Raw genomic sequence first — 17,232 nt, forward strand, 5'->3', positions numbered from 1 at the left:
ATTGCAGCAGCATGTTCACATCACGACGACTTAATGGTCTCGAGGAAACGTTTTCTCACCTTTATCTTGGAAGCTCCGTACAACAGTCTCCCGGAATGCAAAAGTAGGGAGCATCAGCAAGCACAGGGCAGAGAAAGAATGGGCTCGAAAGGAAAGATTTGTGGAGCAATTTGTCCTGGCGCTACTTACCAGTACTTTTCCTTTAGGACTCGGATGTGCTGGTGTTGCTGTTCTTGCTGGATGGGATGGAACAAATTCTCAAGGTACTCAAAACAAAACATATCTTTTTTATTTGCGACCTTTCTCATTATCTTGCTGCTTAGGTGGTGACGGTGCTGTCGGTGCTGCACCACCTGTTGTAGGCCTGCAAAAGGAAGAAGGTTGTGATCATGAGACTATCAAATCAATGGGATGTAGTGTATAGTAAAGGGATGAAGGAAACAGGCAGACAGGCAGGGGGGCAGGCAGGCTCGAAGAAAATTCAAGGCTCAGCAAAGCTCAGTTCAGCAGGGATCAGGGGAACTTACAATCCAACAAAAACTTTGAAGGCGTCGTAGATCCCCCATTGTGCTCCTGTCAGCGTCCCGACCATGACAATCCGGAGAGGGAGACCTCTGGTCATCAAGCCAACGAGTCCCATCTTTTTAATAGCCTGCAAGCGAGCAACGTGACAAGAATGATTGGTGGTTTTATACCACAGGTGTTGAAGCAGCAGTACCAGCAGCAGCAACAGGTAGTTTAGAAGGATTTTCTAGCGACAGGATTATTTAGGATAAGCTGACTTACGTCGCCGACTGTTCCGCCTTTGGTGCTGTTGAGGAAGGAGACGAGATTGTCTGCCGGATGGGAAACTACTGCACAGAAAATACCAGCAATGTATCCGGCTGCGAAGCTAACTTCCAGTTGCGTGAGCTTGGAGCATTTCTCCTTTGGTACCGGGACGACGTACTTGTAGAGGGCCTCCACCGTGCCTTCGAAGCAAGCAAACTTCATCATCGTGTCTGCGAGGAGATGAAGGGAAAATAAGTTATGGTCAGGATTCAACTCAGCAGGTGGAAAGAATGGATCATTACAGGGAATTTGTCGACCCCACAGTGGCGCAAGTCCCTTGTACAACCTGCGATACATCCAAAGGACACTCACGAGGTTAGTCGCAACTTTATATTATCATTTTAAGGTGTGTTGTGACTTTGCTTTTAATGTTTAGTTGGAAGCCGCAAGAATGTACCCGCCGTATCCTTCTTGTGCCACAAACTTCGAAAACCCATCCCTCAGTCCGTTAGCAAAGCCGGGCTTGGTCTGCACACGGACCTTGATCGCTTCGAACGGGCACAGAGCGATATCGGCGAAGAACTCCGCGGATGCTGAGCCGGCCAGGTAGACGAATGTCTTGTAGTCGTGGGCGACTTCCTCTCCAACCATGTCAGCGTAAAACTTTTTGAAAAACTCGTACAGCCCGAACTTGCAGGCTCCCTGTGCGCTGTAGCCGATGAGAGTCGGCCCCCAGCCTTTGAACAGGCCCTTGGGACCTTGCTCCTGTTTGATGATGGAGAAGCCGGTCCCTATGCTCTTATACTTCTTCGGATCAATCTGTAAGTGGTTTTGAATTGTTTTTTTTTTTAGTTTCTCCATTCGTTGTTTTAACTCCTTTTCAGGCTCGTACCTGCATGTTACACTTGACGATGTCCAATGGCGTCACGAAAGTGTGGGTGAGGCCACAACTTAGAATCCCTCCGGCGGTGCAAGCAGCGTAAAACTCGGCCGAGTAGAGTGGGATCTTCCCCGGCTCGCTCGCCGCAGGTATGAAGAATCCTCCTCTTTGTCCATCCGCTGACACCGGTGGTGCGTTCTTTCTCTCCCCGCCAGGACGCAGCATCGCTCTTATGCTTCTCGGTGGCGAGAAAATCCCGGACAAAGATTTCCGCCATGAGGAGAGCCGAGTGGGACTGGACGATGGAGGAGAAGGCGACAGCAAGTCCGAGCTTGCGGAGGGTCTCAGGGAAGAGAAAGCGCTGCCGTGGTACAAATGCGTGGGTAAGTACGGCCTTCTCGTCGTCTCATCCCTGTGAGTTATAACTCCCAACATTCTTGGAATTCTCAGGCTGCCAGCGTCTGGGCCCCTCCTGGAAGATTTGCCATGGAATCGTCCTCACCTCTCTGCCTCGCGAATCAAAATTCTGTGCCATCGATCGCCACCAAATCCATCGCCCATGTCGAGAAAAATTTGTTCCACTTGCCCGGACACGGGTCTCTTAACCGCCAATCTAGGTTAACATAAAAACTCAAAACTCGTTTAAGTTATTTGAAAATCTCCCGCGCAAAAATTGTCCACAGCGCTAAAAAAAGTTTATATACTGTGATGACGCTTCTCACGAGGATAGCTTCCGTGCCGCCGCCTTCCTCTTTGTACTGTCCAGATACTTTTTACGAAGTCGGATTGCTTTGGGAGTCACCTAGAAAAAAAAAATGCAAAAAAAGAAAAAAGATTTTTCCAAGAAAGCAATTACCTCAATCAGCTCGTCCGCTGCAACGTATCCAATAGCTTCCTCCAGAGTGACCTGACCAACAAAACAATTTGCGTGTAAGTGATCTCTAGCGAAACAAACGAAAAGCTCTTGTTACCAGTCTCGGGGGAGTGAGCTTGACGTTTTCATCTTTCCCAGGAGCACGTATGTTTGTCAGCTCTTTCGCTTTCACAGGATTCACCTGCAAGTTTAGTGGCTGTTAGCGGCGGAAATTTTTCGAAGAAGAGCGCAGTGATTTACGTCGAGGTCCGCGTCTCTACAGTGTTCTCCTACGATCATGCCTTCGTATGCCTGTGGGCGTTTTTGCCAGAGAAGGAAGTCAATCTCGAGTTTGTTTAAAAAAGTACCTCGTCCCCCGGTGGAACAAACATGGTGCCTCGAGACTCTAGTCCCATTAGAGCATACGCGGTGATTACTCCTTGTGCAGTGGAGACCTGTGTAAACAAAGACGAGCTGATTAAAGCGCGTGGTAAACTTCGAGAAGACTTACCAAAACTCCTCGCCTGACATTTCCAACTGGACCTCGAAATTTGTCATAAGCTACAGGAAGCCAGGTACAGAAAGTCAGAAGAGAAAAATGTTAAAAGAAAATGGCACTGACATAAGAAAGCCCGATGCATGAAACCTGTGCCATGGGTGATGGTGCTAAACGAGCTTCGATAGCCGACCAAGCCTCTGTTTGATTTTTTACGACAAATTTTTAGTCAAAGCTCAAACCATGAAATATTTTACCTTGATGGACAAGTGAAAGTCATTGTAGTGCGACCAACAGACTCGGGGCATGGCGACATGTCAAGAAGTTCCGCACGCCTATGAGTAAGGGACTCGATAACTGTTCCAGAATGTTCATCGTTCACCTGAGGTGGTTTAAGTCAATCTCTATAAACACTGTTCCACATTTGAAATACCTCGATTCGAAGTTCTTCTATAGGTTCTAGTTTTTGGCCGTTTTCAGTCTTATAGCTGCAGGAAATACACAGGATAAGAACCGTTTATATAACGAGGACGAAGTATCGCTTACAGAACTGCGGGTGGCGAAACAGATAGCTCAAAACCTTCTCGTCGCATGTTTTCTATCAAAATTCCTGCACCGGGAATCATCAAACCATTCTTAAACCATTCTTAAAAAGAAAAGAAAATTACCGAGTTGCAGCTCGCCTCTGCCCTGTACTTCATAAGCGTCATTCGAGGTTGATCTGAGAACTTTAATGGACACATTGGATTCTTCTTCAGCCTTTAGACGATCGCCAATCTTGGGTCCTGTGAGCTAACAATGAAAAGCTAGTATCAGCCAAATCAAGCAAATCTTGGCAGCTTACTTGTTTTCCATCCTTCCCCGCAAGCGGTGAATCATTAACACTGAAAGTCATAGATATTGTCGGCGGGTCCACTTTCACCGCAGGTAAAGCTTCCTTTACCTACATTGTGCGTGCACTGGCATAAAAAGCTTGTCGAGAAAAAGTAGCAACTAACCTCCACTGAAGCCACAGTATTCCCAATATATGGTTGAGCAAGACCCGCAATAGACACAATATCTCCCGCGCCAGCGCAGTCGGCCACTTCAGATGCAACGCCTTTCTTTTTCAAAATCTTGACAATCTGCTCGTAAAAGTGTAAGTCACAGCTCTTTAAAACCAAAGGACTTACTTTCCCTTCGTTAAATGTTTCGCTGATATCAGTGTCTTCCTTTTTGCGTATTCCATGGACTCTGTCACCCGGTTTCACAGTCCCTGAGTAAATCCGTCCAGTCAATATGCGACCAAAATATGGATCATGCTCCATCATTGTGACCTGCGCTACTTGTGAAATAAAGGAAAACATCTGAAACTACACTGCCTCTTACCACCATTTGAAATGGCGCATGTAGATCACACTTTGGTGGAGGAACATATTTTACAATTGTATCGAGAAGCGGAGCCATAGTGGGTTCTCCTTCTGGTGCCTTTGTGAACGTAGAAGAAGCCCATCCCTCCTTGGCAGAAGCGTACAAAACTGGAAAGTCTAGTTGCTCCTCTGTAAAACAAGGAAGAAGAAAAATTAAACGAGTGAAGGCTGGGAAAAATTACTGCTTACCGGTAGCACCAAGGTTTGCAAAGAGATCAAAAACCATGCTTTCCACTTCTCCGCACCTTTCTTCCGTAACTAGAGAATGAAAAAACAAAAGCATCACAATTTTTCCAAGGAGTCGTATCTACATACCTGACGGACGATCGACCTTGTTGAGCAGCAATATAGGACGAATCCCCGACTTTAGAGCTTTGGCGACCACAAACTTTGTTTGTGCAAGGGGCCCCTCGCCAGCATCGACAACGAGCACAGCTCCATCAACCATGCCAATAACTCGTTCAACCTGTCAAAAGAAGAAGGAAATTTCTAAACAGGAACGACGAAGAAACTTTCATACCTCTCCACCAAAATCTGCGTGACCAGGAGTATCAACAATGTTGAGAGAACTGGTTCCCCAGATCATAGAAGTATACTGCCAAGAGCACACACTCTTAGCGCAAGAAGAAAAAAAAAAAAAAAAACGAATGCATACCTTGGAAGCAATTGTGATACCACGCTCCCTCTCGAGCGTGATGGAATCCAAAGTTCTATCTCTGGCGACAATTGCCCCGCACTGCCTGAGAAGCCTATCCATGAGAGTCGTCTTACCGTGATCGACGTGCGCAATCACAGCCAGATTCCGGATCAAAGAAGGGCTCGTCACTCGCTCCGCCGGATTCGAATCCGCGGAGGAGGCGGCGGCCACGGCGAAATGCCTGCTCCAGCGCCACAACGCCGCCGCCCTGGAACCGCAGAATCCATCGGCAGTGGCGCTCCACAGCGCCCTGCGCAGCATTTCTCTCCCGCCGAGAGAGAGATATTTCCCACCCTAGGGTTCTTGGCAGGGTTTATGGACGAGAGAAGAAAGAAGAATGGCGCGATTAGTGAGAAGCACGGATCCTGAGCTGCCGATTCGAGCAGCGCGCAGGTTATGCGAGGCGCGAGCTCTGCCAGGGATCGAAATTGACCATCGTTGACTCTTCTCGGTCAAACCCCAGGAATTTTTCTAAAGGCCAAAAGTTAACCAAAAGTTTAATGTTTTGTTCCTTTTTATGTTTCTACTTAACTCTGATCTGTGAAGTTATATTTCCAATGTCCTTGCGAGAAAAGCTCTAATAATGTTTCTAGATGATTTTACTTCCTTGGTGGGACAGAGAACTTTAATGAGTTTTATTTGCTTTGATCTGTGAAGCAATGATCTTATTTCCTTGATGAGAGAGATACTCCAACTTATTGGTTGTGAGGACTTTAACTCAATTGCCCGATCGGTGAGTCAAGCCGGAGGCGTGCGTTGCCGTTCGCGTGCTCACCTCTGGACGCTGCTCGTTGGCCTTGAATCGCCCCACGGCCGAGTCCATGGTGGTGCTTACATGCTCGCAGATGGCCACCATGTCCAACAACGCATCCTTGAAAACCTCCTTGCCTGGCGCACCTTTTCAACATTGAAATGATCAAAAGCATCACTCTCGTGATCAAGAACTATGGTTATAACATGAGAAACAATCTACCTGTTGTTTGGACTCTCACATTCACCTTGTTCTCGGACGGGTGAGGGACGCTGTAGCCACAGAACACCACCCTAGGGCTGCACACAGAGAAAACAGAATCAAGAAATTCATTCCTTTCATGGCTATTCAAACTCTTTGTTGAGGAGGAATCGCAACGAGTTGCCCAAGGTGTGATCTTCGCCATTGAAGCAGAATGTAGATGAATGGGACTCCTCCGAACCAAGCTCCATGGCCGAAAGCGCTCTAATTCAAGAGCTAAGGCTCCAATCTCACAAGCAAACCAAGAATATTTTAATTGTCATGAGAATATGCTGGACGTAACTCTCGAGTAGATCGTTGATGCAAACGCTTTGCCAATACTAGCAAAACTTGTTTGACCAAATGAGAGGGACATGGGTCTTGATCAACGATAATGACATACATACTTATTACATAACAATAGACGTACAGACACAGATAAATGGTAGATTTTTCGCTACTCCTCCAGCAACGACGACCGGGAAATCCTAGCGTGTGCATTTTTCGCCTACACTACAATTGCATAAGCTTTCGAAACAAAAGGTGTGAATGATTTTACCTGGTTTTCCCAGTTCATAAAAAATGTGAGGAAGCAAAGGATTATCGTCTGAGTCGCATTTCCGCAAGCTATTCCAATCCACAACCCCTGAACATATATGTAGAACACGAATATTAAGGATCACAAGTTTGTGTCGTCTTACCATCCCATAGAACTTAAAAACAAAACCAAGAACCACGGCTGTCGGCAAGCCAACAACGTAGAAAGCCGTGAGATTTGCCAAAGCTCCCACGGCTTGCCATCCGCAACCTCTGACGACTCCTATATGTAAAAAGGTTGATCACAAGCGAGGATTACTTGGAAGCATAAATTACCTCCAAGCACGCATTGGATGGGATCACAAGCTGCGATGAGAAAGGCCACCTTGAGCAAGCTTGCAATGTGTTCGACCACGTCCGTTTCGTTACTGTAGACCCATCCGATGCTTTTCCGAAATGCTAGAAACACTACCACCGACAGAATCGAGTTCAAGGCCGCCATGCACAAAGTAACTCCCACTGCTGATTTTGCGACCAAGTGATTTCCAGCTCCAAGCTCATTTGCAACACGAGTGCTGGGTCGAAGAAAAAATAAATTTGCTTGTTTGTTGAAAATGTAGAAATTTACCTGACAGCTGCACTGAAACCCGAAGGGATCATATAAAATGTGACTAACGTGCTCATTCTGAACGCAAAGCAAGGTTAATACGTAAGTCACAGAGATATTTCTTACATGCTAGCGAATGACGAAGTCTCGAGTTGAGGATTTGGCAATAGTCCCGATAAGAGAGTCAAGATTTCAAAAGAGCAAGCTTCAAAACTGCATAAGCAAATGAAGTTTCAGCTAGCATCTCCTTGAAGCCCTACGTACCATATCATCACAGTCGCTGGGATCGCAAGCTTGAAAAACCCTCTAAAATCGTGGAGAGCATTCTTCGTGATCCCTGTGAAAGTTGTTTTGCAAGTCGAGGAGAACTTTATATATGCCAGTAGCATTAGAGCGTTGAGCCAGTATGAGATGCTCACACATATAGCAGCTCCTTTGGCACCGATGTGAAGCTGGTAGATGAAAATCCAGCACAAAAAGACGTGGACGATCGCTGTGATCAAGGAGAATATTGCCATGGGGGCAACTACATATTGGGCCTGTAAAAACTTCACGGACGGCCATACGAGCGCAGATCCAAACAGGCCTGGCACCAAAAACCTTGCATACTCTTCAGTGTGGGAGGAAATAAGGGGATCTTGTCCAAGAGCTCGAAGAACATCTCCAATGTAAAACCACAGTATTGAGATTGGTATGCTTATGAGCAGTAGAACAAAGATTGCTCTTTGTAGATAAACTCCAAGCAAGCTATGCTGCTTTGCACCATATGCCTGGCCACAAAGTGTCTCCAGCGCAGCCGACATTCCCATCTATAGAAATTACTAAAAATCATCAGAAAACCCTGCTCATGAGACAAAGTGGACCTTACAAGGATAATGAATCCTGTGACATTGCAAGATGAGCTCGCTAGCGATGCACTAGCGAGTGATAACTTGCCCAGATGCCCCACGAACATCACCGATGAGATTGGGACAATGAAATTGAGAATACCCACGACAATCATGGGTCCTGCGATCACAACTTGCATCTTTACTTCTCTCCATACCTCAAACTTTGCAGGATCACTGCGGGATTGAGCCTCCGGATCATCCAGCAGCGGCTGCTGGAGCGCCATTATCTGGATATGGAGCGCCTTGTATTCACAACTGGGCCTCTATGTAATGTGACCCATTAAAACGATTTTGTTTTTATTCTTTTTTGGCTGTGTCCTTCGCCTTCGCATTTATATAGTTCTGAGGCTGATAATTTACTCTATATTCTGAAGAAACTACGTGCTTTGTATAAAATTAATATATTCTATTTTGTAGGTTATAATCTAAAATTCAAATTTAAATTATGTAGCTATCAAGGGTCCCAGAGAAGAGCACAACAGGCCAGAGTTTGGAGAAATTTCTTCTTCCCCTGGACAGAAAGAGGAGAGAAAAAGAGCCACAAGAAACACGTTGCAGAGAGAGAGAGAGAGAGAGAGAGAGAGAGAGAGAGAGAGAGAGAGAGAGAGAGAGCTAATTTGACGACTATTGAGTGCTGGCGGACCATGCACACTCTATGATTTCCCATTCATTGCTGGAAAACAGCATGATTTTGAAGTAAATATTATCAAATTTTGTGTTGATGCAACCACAATTCATGAGCGCTGCAATGGCGTATTGTTACGAGCTCATTCTGCCTCAAGTGATATAGCTTAGGTCATGGCCATGTTACGTTGTCAGGCATGAGAAAGATGGGAACTAAAGGATCTCCAGATGGTGGCTCGTTTTCATCTCTCTCTAGAACCTGAGAATTCAATAATGACAAACTGAACTCAGCCTTAGTCTGCCTCGTGCTGCTCGTTGAGTTGGCAATGGCTACTCTTTAACACTTTCTGGGTCCCTCTAGTGTTCTGCTCGAACATCCCTATCCTCACTTAAAAAATATATCAAGTGGAGTAGATTAGTGATAGGAAAACACGTATGCGTGATAGGAAAACACGTATGCATTGTAAACATTGGCAAAGTCTACCTTATTATTTAATCATTTGCTAGGCCAGAAAATGGACTTCAAAGTTCAGACAGTTGACTCGCTCAGAGCTGATAGTAAATAATATTTAACTACGTGAAGTTTTAATTCGGGTTCCACTTGAGGAGATGCTAACAATCAGTGAATTGTCAACAAAAGCAAGCATATATTTGAATGTTCGATCTTAATAAACTTTGCCATTGTTATGTACCATACATTTCAAGCTTGAAAATTCTAAAGAATCTTATTCTTGCAGTGCATGCAGGTTTAAGTGTCACTAATTCATTTGTTAGTGGTTTTGTTTGGCCGCTTCTGTTCCAGTAATCTAGGAAGGTACATAAAGACAAGGATTCGCGTACCTCTTGCACTGCCCTAAAGGTCAACAGTAAATTGAATAGTTTTTTAGCACTTTCCCAAATAAGTAAAGGCAGGGGTCCATCTAGGGTCTCTATTAGGGTTTACTTGGTAGGCGCGCGGGGATCGAAATTTCGTAGAAATCTTTGGCGCGATCGCCCCTTGTCCTTCCTCTCGATTCTAGTCTTGGAGATGATCAGCAGCGGCGGCGGTAGTAGCAAGCAACAGTAGCAGCCTGCGAGTCTCTCCAGGACTTATTTCCTCTGTCGGTGGTCTTTATTAGCGGCAATGGAGACTGGCCTCCTCGCCTAGGCTGTGCGTGCATTGGACGATCGGCGAGGAGCTGCCAAGGATCGAAGGATTCTCTACTGGAGGAATGACCAAGGGAAGCCTGCGCCGCCTGGAATTGGATTGCCTATGCCAGCCCGGGGCCGTGAGATGGATCGAGGTCTGGTTTGGCGATTGCGTGTACAGCCCGTGGGAGATTTTGGGATTTTGCGTGGGGATGTCGTCAGTGTTCTTCTGGATGATCGCCCAGATGCCTCAGTTCGTCAGTAATTTTCTTCGACAGAGCGCCGATGCTCTCTCGCCTTGGTTTCTCTTCCAATGGCTTGCGGTACGATTCCTTTCTTTCTTTTTGTTCTTTTCTTTGCCAGTTTTGTCCTGAAGATCTCCCATTTGCCAGGGCGATTCGTTAAATCTTTTGGGCTGTCTTCTTACTGGCGACCAGCTTGCGACTGAGACATTCACTGCGTATTACTTTATTTTTGCCGATGGTTTAATTATCTCACAGGTTAGTGTGTGATAAAATCGTTTTTTTCTTTGTCTCTGATCCATCTTTCTCAAATCGGTAGTACTTATACTACCGCGCTCGTAACAACAACTTCGATGAATCTGTACATAAGCCTACGAATGGTTATCAAAGCGTGCTACAAATAAACTCAGAAGATGGAACTTCCAGACCGGGTATGGGAACGAGTTTTTGTTTTCAAGCAGAAAACTCCTTGCTAAGTTCAGGCATTGTTGTTTCCAGCGGATCTTCCGACGCCTGGTCATGCAAGCAACAGCAAAGGAAAGAAGAAGCAGGATTCTAATCGCCAGAATCAGCAAGTGCTCCAACATTCCAACGGCAGCCAGCTTGGTATTTTAGCTAGAGGGGAACGGTTCCAGGATTTCGAGGAAGAAAAGCTGCAGCACCTTAAGTATCAAGTTGCCAAAGCTTCACAGCAGCATGCGTGTCCTTCTCGGCGCCAGTTACGAAGAGTTGTGATGGAATACGGGCTGGAGTACGGGCCTCCATCCATGTCCAAGTTCACCACACAGCAGGCGTCGCGATTGCCAAAACTTGATCTAAAGCGCACAAGCGGGAATAACAAGACCTTAAACCCGGGCTTGAAGAAAGCGCTATGCTTGGCTGGTACGGTAATGGCAGGAATCCCTGGAGGCGATGCTCTCCAGGCAAACCGGAAGCTTTTGAGGCATTGTAGTGAGAATCAAACCCAGAGCAGGCTCCAATGGGTCAAGCAAACTGGAACTTTCTTCGGGTAAGTCGTGGAGTTTTCATTTCCAGGCCTAACTTTTAGAGCTCTTCTCCAGGTGGATTTCTTCTGGACTTTACTTGGGCTCCCGGATTTCCCAGCTCGTCAAGAACAACCAGAGAAAATCAGCGGAAGGACTGTCGCTGGCGATGGTGTCGTGCGCGGTGCTCGCGAATCTCACGTATGGAGCGGCCATTTTGATGAGAGCAAAGACAATGTAAGCACGGCTTCCCGGTTTTTGTTTGTTCCGGTTTTCAGACAAACTTACTGTTTGCGTGACAGGGACGATTTGATAGGAAAAGCTCCGTGGCTTTTGGGAAGTTTGGGAACGGTGTCTCTGGACATCACCATTTTCTTACAGGTGACAAAAAATGCCTCCAGATTTGACCGCTTCTTAACGTGTTCTTTCTGATGAAACAGGCACAATACTTGAGCTCGAGGTGCTCGAAAAAAGACGACGAGCCAAACGAGACAACTCCGTTGCTTCCAGCGTAACGTCAAAGGCAAGCTTTTGGACGAGGCCCCCGTTTTTTTTCCCCATTTTTAATTTTTCTTTTGTGAATATTTTGTATGTATCGAACTCCATTCTTTGCAGTTTACAGGCTTGTGCACAAAAATTACAAGAAAAAAGAGAGAGAAAAAAACAAAGAACATGAAATATTTTCATAGATCACTCATCTTCGTGCTTCTTGCCATCGCCCTCTTGCGACTGCTTGCTACCATCGTCCTCCTCGATCTTCTCCAGCGTCTCGCCTTTCCTGATCGCCTCCTTGCCCGTCTTGTCGATCTTGAGAAGATACTTGGGCTCCTCTGGGCTGGCCTTGAAAGTTCTAGCCCCCAATTTCCTGTCCTGGGTCAGCTTCTCCACTATGTGCCCGCGCGCTTTCCCTGCGCCATAGCTCCACGCCACGCGATCGCCCACCTCAAACTCCACCTCCTTGTGCTCTTGTTGCTCGCCCATTGTGATCAAGCACGAAGAAGGAAGAGGGGCCCTAATTGACAAGTGTCAGTTTGTCAGTGACGCCGCGTGCCAAGTGTCTTAAACCGACACGTGCTCGCACCAGAGATTTCCACGTCATCGACGTCATTTAGCTGGAAAAATAAGGGTGACACGTCAGCCTCTCTTTCTAGTATGGCGTCTCACGCTGCATCGCTCTCCATTGACTCTTGGCCGCGGAAGGACCTAGGGTTTTGCTATGGCGGTTTAGCATAGGATTTCCACGCCATTTGTCATATTTTGCGTTCTTGGACAGATCCTTGCGCCGCAAGATATTGCGCTCGTCATCGCGACGCAAGCTATCGGGGATTCCAGCTCCAATCGAGGCGCCGCCATGGCATTGGCTAGAATCAGTCGATTCCAGGTAGAATGAAGCTCCAGGTCAATGTGTTCGAGGCGAGGGGTTTGGCCGCCAAAGATCCGAATGGCTCCAGCGATCCCTATGTGAGGTTGCAGCTCGGCCGCACGAAATCCAGCACCGGCGTCATCCATGCGTGCCTGAATCCGGTGTGGAACGAGGAGTTTGATTTCCGGGTCGATGATTCCGGGGCCGAGATTTTGATATCGGTGTGGGACGAGGATTGCTTCGCGGATGATTTCCTTGGCCAGGTCAAGCTTCCAGTGTCGAAGATTCTCGATGCGGACAAGCTAACGCTGGCACCGGCGTGGTATAAGCTTCAACCACGCGGCGGCAAATCAAAGTCGGTTGTCACAGGTATGAAGAATTTTGCTTTTCACCACTGCTTTATAAACATTCGCTTCCAGGTGAGATTCTTTTGGGCTTTTCTCTATATGGAAGGATCAGCAATGCGGCCGAGGCCGATGTAGAGCCTGGCCTAAGGGATGGATTGCTGCATACTCCAAGTAGCTCCGCTCCAAGTTCTCCACGCACAAAGTCTTCTCCCGATACAGAGAGGCTTAAGGTTCGTTCTCGACTTGGTCAAAAGGTGACATCTCTCTTCAAGAAAAGTGCTAGGATCCATCCCAATTCGAATTCGTCACCCAGTGTTTTGTCGGATCAATCGACGGAAGAATGTGAAAGCGAAGAGGAGGAAGGCCAAGTCCCTCTATCCTTCTTTGAGAAAGGTGGTTTACAGCTCTCGACATCTGGCGACAGCGTGCCACCTCCATTATCGGGAGGTTTTCTAGCGAACCAGACGTATGCGACGAAGCTCCAGACTCTCAACTCGGTGCTGTTCAAGCCCCACTCTCCGTTCTTTGAGGAGCTGATTGCAGTGCAAAAGACAACCGATCTGGTGGAGGGGATGTGGAAGAAAGTTGGCAACGAAAACCCGAAACGAGTTCTTACGTACACGAAAGCTGCTACCGCAGTGGTAAAGTCGGTCAAGGCAACAGAAGAGCAGACTTATCTACGAGCAGATGATCGCGCCTACGTTGTTTTAGCGGTAGTCAGTACGCCTGATGTGCTCTACGGCAGCACTTTTAGAACTGAGGTGCAGTACTGCCTGACGCCGGTCTCCGAAGAGCGCTGCAACCTTTCCATATCATGGAGGCTCAACTTTATTCAGAGCACCATGGCGAAAAGGCTGATCGAAAGCGGTGCGAAACAGGGACTCACGGACAATTTCCGGCAGTATGTGGAGGTTCTTTCAAAGTATGTCGAGGAGGCTGGGGAGGACGCCGACCCCGCACCAGCAGAAGAGCAGGATGAACCCGAGAATGACATTAGCCTCACACAGGAGTACTTTTCCAGCTCGATATTCATCGTGGTGTCCTTGCTGTTCTTTCTGGTGGTACTACTCCACATTCAGCTTGCACAGCCAACTCCGACAGTCGGGTTGGAGTTTTGGCAACTCGACTTACCGGATACTTTTGGCGAGCTATTGACATCTGCCGTGATCACCGTCCACTTCGTTCAGCTTGGAAAAATGGCGCTGAAAAAGCTACGAGCCGCATCTTTAACAGCCGGCGACCATGGAAAGAAAGCAAAAGGTGAGGGCTGGCTCTTGACAGTGACTCTTGTGGAAGGAGAGAACCTACCTATCCGGCCAAACACAAACTGCTTGGATCCATACGTGGTATTTACATGCAGTGGGAGAACTCGAACAAGTTCTGTGAAACTTCAGACAACTAATCCAAAGTGGGGAGGTAAGTCACTTGCAACTTTTTCTTCTGCATGTTTCTCATGGGTTTTCTGAACAGAAATCTTCGAGTTTGATGCCACGGAGGATCCTCCATCAACCCTGGACGTAGAAGTTTTTAACTATGACGGGCCTTTTCCTGAAGCGGTGTCTCTCGGTTACGCGGAAATCAATTTTCTCAAACTCAGCCCGGATAATCTGGCCGACTTATGGATTCGTTTGGAAGGGTCGCATGCACAGACCTCTTACTCCCGTTTACACCTTCGGATCTTTTTGACTAACACGAAGGAGGCTGATACGTTTGTTGAGTATGTGAAGAAAGTTGAGAAAGAAGCAGGAGCGAAGGTACATGATTTGTCTTATGAAGCGAAGCTAAGACCAAACCCCTGTGCAGGTCATCAAGAGCTCGAGAAAGAACGCTTCATTTCAAAAGCTCTTCTCACTTCCGCAAGAGGAATTTCTCATTAACGACTTCGCTTGTGCTGTCAAGCGAAAGATACCTTTGCAGGTCCGTCCTTTTTTTTCCAGTTGTTCCTTACGACATTCTCGAATTACAGGGCCGCTTATTCCTCTCGCCCCGGATGCTGGGATTCTACTCAAACATTTTTGGACATAAAACCAAGTTTTCTCTTTTATGGGAAGACATAGACGAAGTCCAGGAGTTACCTCCATCGATAGCCAATGTTGGTCCCTCGATTGTGCTTTTTGCCCGGAAAGGAAGAGCTCACGACGCAAATCAAGGCTCCAAGGGCATGGACGGGAAAGGTCGGCTTAAATTTCAGTTCCAATCCTTTGTCCGCGCTGGCCCAGCGTTTAGGTACATTTCCTTTGTTTTCATTGATGATGTAAATCACTCTATTTTTTTCTCGCAGGACATTGATGGTACTCTGGAAAAATAGAGCCCTGACCCCGGAGCAGCAACTGGAAATGGTCGAAAATGTAGATACCGAAAGCAAGCTTTATGAAGATGGCGAGTTTATAGGCGTTGGGGACGTAACGCTGTCGGAGGTCTACTCCACTGTCTTGCCTTTGACGGTATGTTGGTTGGATCCTGATATCTGGATGCTTATTTCCGTTGTTCGATGCCAGGCTGCTTCCATGGTGCTTTTGTACGAGAAAGAAAATCTGGAAGAGAAAGTCATGGAAAAGCTGGGATGCATGAACTACACCGTGTCTCCCTGGGAAAACGAAGGTCCCGGCCAGAGGCGGCAAGTGAACTACAGGCTGAACCGACAGATGTGCCAATTCGGGAGCATTGTGAGTGGCGTTCAGCAGAAGGTGGTGTCGAGCAATCACTTAACTGCATCCGTGGACGAGATACTGACACTGCACGACGTCCCGTTTGGAGACAACTTCCAGGTTTTGTTATTGGCTTTCGGAGATGGTTTCTGGTTTTAAATGTGGTGTTTCTACGCAGATTCACGTGAGGAACGAAGTACGAACTCTATCGTCCAAGCCAGCGATGAGCGAGTGTCGCGTGCTTCTGGGCACCTCGTGGCAAAAAGGCACTGCGATGCAAGCACGGATTACTTCCAACGTCCAAGAGCACTTCAGCAAGCATCTAATTGAGAAAGTCAAGTTAGCTGCCAAGGAGATATCGTCCTACAAAGATCACCACTCTTATATCCTCGTTTGATGTATAGCTCAAGGTATGGTTAGAACATTTCATCCATTGCATTGGTAACGGTATTTTACTTGCGCAGGAACTCTTGGAGAAAAGCATCCCTCAAGAACGTAAGCATCGCGTTTTGGATGCTAAAATTGCTTCAATTGCTTTGTAGATGAAGTCGAGAAAACTGCGAGCGTTAATATCCTGTAAAGTTTTTTTTGTCCCGAAGGTCAGCCAGAGGAACATTCATGCTCTTTGGTAGATCTTCGTTTGATTTTTGGGAAGAACTAACCATTTTTATACAGTGTTGTCTGATCGCTCGCTACTAAATAGCTCCTGCTGCTTCTCTTCCTGGCTCACCTCTTCGTTGAGACTCTTCCAAAACCATCTCGAGAGCTGGGGATGGCTGGCGAGAGTGAGAACTGCCCTTTGAGCTTGGAGCACTGCCTGCCGTGTTGTCTCTGCCGCATTCGCCACCACTGGCTTGACTGCTTGCACTGGAACGGTCGCTCGCTCTTGTAGCATCGCTGGGAAGAGAAACCAAAGAGTTACAATCGAGCTTCGAGAGAGGATTTACGTACCAAAGACTTGAGACGCTGCGACAGCTCCCATTCGACGAATTCCCACCTCCGCAGCCTGGACTGCTCGAGCGGAGGTTCTAACACCATCGGATATCTCTTGACTGGGAGAGGTGAAAGAAAAAGAGCTGTAGTGAGTGAGTGAATGGAGAGCTTGGAGAGAGCTTGCCTCAGATCGTTAAGTTCTAGTGTGAGATCACTGATTTCCATGCTCGAGAGTCGGATTGCGCATCGTCCCGGGTAATTCTTCCCGTGCCATGTCCGAGAGCTTCTCCAGTGATACCGATGCTCGGTGAATTGCCTGAAAGGGCTATAGATCTTAGTACGAAGAAAAAAGAATCGTACTGGTACTACTGTAATTAGAGAATTTTTTTTAGTTTGCTTGCCTTCAAGGTTGGAATCGCTGCCACTAGCGCCGTAAGCAACGCTCCAACAGTCTAGAAATTTGGCTGCGATATTAGATAGATCGATCTCTGCGAATGGAACGAGAGATTCTCACCAGGCATGATAGGACGCCCAGCACCACGAAGAGCTGATCGGCAATCGAGAGCCTGTTGAATTGTCCCAGAAAATTCGAAGGCGCCAGCATCAAGGACGAAGACGACGACGCCAGGGAGGGCCTGGACCGAAGTGTGGCGGATTCGGGAAGAGACGACGATGACCTCCCGTCTAACGATGGAGAGGAGGCCCGCGACTTGAGAAATCTGATCGATACTCCCCCGGTAATTGCTACTGGCAACGAGAAGGCTCACCCGGCTGCCGGGATTTCGGAGCTGGATCGAAAATGCAGGGAATGCCGGCGCCGCTGGAGGCCTGTG

At 47.3% G+C, this 17,232-nt stretch overlaps 8 protein-coding genes across 10 annotated transcripts; 3 read left to right on the forward strand and 5 right to left on the reverse strand.

Moving 5' to 3' along the window:
• Positions 1 to 267: 267 nt before the first annotated feature.
• Positions 268 to 1,810, reverse strand: LOC9643846 (mitochondrial phosphate carrier protein 3, mitochondrial; the record flags this gene model as incomplete). The annotated part of the gene is made up of 6 exons (XM_002983739.2): positions 268 to 364; positions 528 to 652; positions 787 to 1,001; positions 1,074 to 1,117; positions 1,229 to 1,590; positions 1,664 to 1,810. Coding segments are annotated over 6 exons (969 nt in total), but the record flags the coding sequence as incomplete, so codon positions are not given.
• A 1-nt stretch (position 1,811) lies between these two features.
• LOC112351257 lies at positions 1,812 to 2,288 on the forward strand. Its single transcript, XM_024688761.1, has 2 exons — positions 1,812 to 2,034; positions 2,102 to 2,288. Exons 1-2 carry the CDS (start codon positions 1,884 to 1,886, stop codon positions 2,254 to 2,256), a joined length of 306 nt encoding a protein of 101 aa, XP_024544529.1. The 5' UTR covers positions 1,812 to 1,883; the 3' UTR covers positions 2,257 to 2,288.
• Positions 2,278 to 5,534, reverse strand: LOC9644160 (GTP-binding protein TypA/BipA). 2 transcript variants are annotated; one of them, XM_024688760.1, is made up of 20 exons: positions 5,181 to 5,400; positions 5,065 to 5,125; positions 4,930 to 5,004; positions 4,725 to 4,875; positions 4,599 to 4,667; positions 4,369 to 4,538; positions 4,173 to 4,316; positions 3,999 to 4,124; positions 3,845 to 3,943; positions 3,669 to 3,792; positions 3,547 to 3,610; positions 3,434 to 3,488; positions 3,258 to 3,382; positions 3,127 to 3,200; positions 3,016 to 3,065; positions 2,873 to 2,959; positions 2,766 to 2,816; positions 2,623 to 2,706; positions 2,508 to 2,558; positions 2,278 to 2,453 (listed from the first exon to the last, which is right to left on the reverse strand). In XM_024688760.1, the coding sequence occupies exons 3-20, from the start codon at positions 4,993 to 4,995 to the stop codon at positions 2,370 to 2,372; spliced, it is 1,674 nt and encodes a 557-aa protein (XP_024544528.1). In that variant the 5' UTR covers positions 4,996 to 5,004; positions 5,065 to 5,125; positions 5,181 to 5,400; the 3' UTR covers positions 2,278 to 2,369. The 2 variants fall into 2 exon arrangements, with proteins under 2 accessions (XP_024544528.1, XP_002983786.1); XM_002983740.2 differs by having other exon boundaries at positions 5,065 to 5,534.
• Positions 5,535 to 5,824: 290 nt separating this feature from the next.
• On the reverse strand, positions 5,825 to 6,309 carry LOC9644161 (DNA-directed RNA polymerases I and III subunit RPAC2). The gene is made up of 3 exons (XM_002983741.2): positions 6,212 to 6,309; positions 6,080 to 6,156; positions 5,825 to 6,003 (listed from the first exon to the last, which is right to left on the reverse strand). The coding sequence occupies exons 1-3, from the start codon at positions 6,307 to 6,309 to the stop codon at positions 5,825 to 5,827; spliced, it is 354 nt and encodes a 117-aa protein (XP_002983787.2).
• Positions 6,310 to 6,478: 169 nt separating this feature from the next.
• On the reverse strand, positions 6,479 to 8,419 carry LOC9644162 (protein DETOXIFICATION 16). Its single transcript, XM_024688892.1, has 8 exons — positions 8,110 to 8,419; positions 7,506 to 8,050; positions 7,368 to 7,454; positions 7,263 to 7,319; positions 6,971 to 7,209; positions 6,799 to 6,917; positions 6,657 to 6,743; positions 6,479 to 6,605 (listed from the first exon to the last, which is right to left on the reverse strand). The coding sequence occupies exons 1-8, from the start codon at positions 8,353 to 8,355 to the stop codon at positions 6,555 to 6,557; spliced, it is 1,431 nt and encodes a 476-aa protein (XP_024544660.1). The 5' UTR covers positions 8,356 to 8,419; the 3' UTR covers positions 6,479 to 6,554.
• A 1,286-nt stretch (positions 8,420 to 9,705) lies between these two features.
• On the forward strand, positions 9,706 to 11,725 carry LOC9644163. Its single transcript, XM_002983635.2, has 7 exons — positions 9,706 to 10,206; positions 10,276 to 10,383; positions 10,445 to 10,556; positions 10,624 to 11,134; positions 11,187 to 11,345; positions 11,411 to 11,489; positions 11,549 to 11,725. The coding sequence occupies exons 1-7, from the start codon at positions 9,967 to 9,969 to the stop codon at positions 11,621 to 11,623; spliced, it is 1,284 nt and encodes a 427-aa protein (XP_002983681.1). The 5' UTR covers positions 9,706 to 9,966; the 3' UTR covers positions 11,624 to 11,725.
• A 541-nt stretch (positions 11,726 to 12,266) lies between these two features.
• LOC9643847 (C2 and GRAM domain-containing protein At1g03370) lies at positions 12,267 to 16,138 on the forward strand. Its single transcript, XM_002983636.2, has 9 exons — positions 12,267 to 12,840; positions 12,891 to 14,234; positions 14,289 to 14,572; positions 14,622 to 14,735; positions 14,785 to 15,044; positions 15,100 to 15,262; positions 15,317 to 15,586; positions 15,645 to 15,876; positions 15,931 to 16,138. Exons 1-8 carry the CDS (start codon positions 12,495 to 12,497, stop codon positions 15,861 to 15,863), a joined length of 3,000 nt encoding a protein of 999 aa, XP_002983682.1. The 5' UTR covers positions 12,267 to 12,494; the 3' UTR covers positions 15,864 to 15,876; positions 15,931 to 16,138.
• Positions 16,078 to 16,639, reverse strand: LOC9643848. 2 transcript variants are annotated; one of them, XM_024688844.1, is made up of 3 exons: positions 16,584 to 16,639; positions 16,418 to 16,518; positions 16,078 to 16,363 (listed from the first exon to the last, which is right to left on the reverse strand). In XM_024688844.1, exons 1-3 carry the CDS (start codon positions 16,622 to 16,624, stop codon positions 16,134 to 16,136), a joined length of 372 nt encoding a protein of 123 aa, XP_024544612.1. In that variant the 5' UTR covers positions 16,625 to 16,639; the 3' UTR covers positions 16,078 to 16,133. The 2 variants fall into 2 exon arrangements, with proteins under 2 accessions (XP_024544612.1, XP_024544611.1); XM_024688843.1 differs by having other exon boundaries at positions 16,418 to 16,542; positions 16,584 to 16,636.
• Between the last annotated feature and the right edge of the window lie 593 nt (positions 16,640 to 17,232).

Source organism: Selaginella moellendorffii, unplaced genomic scaffold (assembly GCF_000143415.4).
Source record: "Selaginella moellendorffii unplaced genomic scaffold, v1.0 SELMOscaffold_59, whole genome shotgun sequence".
Taxonomy (NCBI): Eukaryota; Viridiplantae; Streptophyta; class Lycopodiopsida; order Selaginellales; family Selaginellaceae; genus Selaginella; species Selaginella moellendorffii.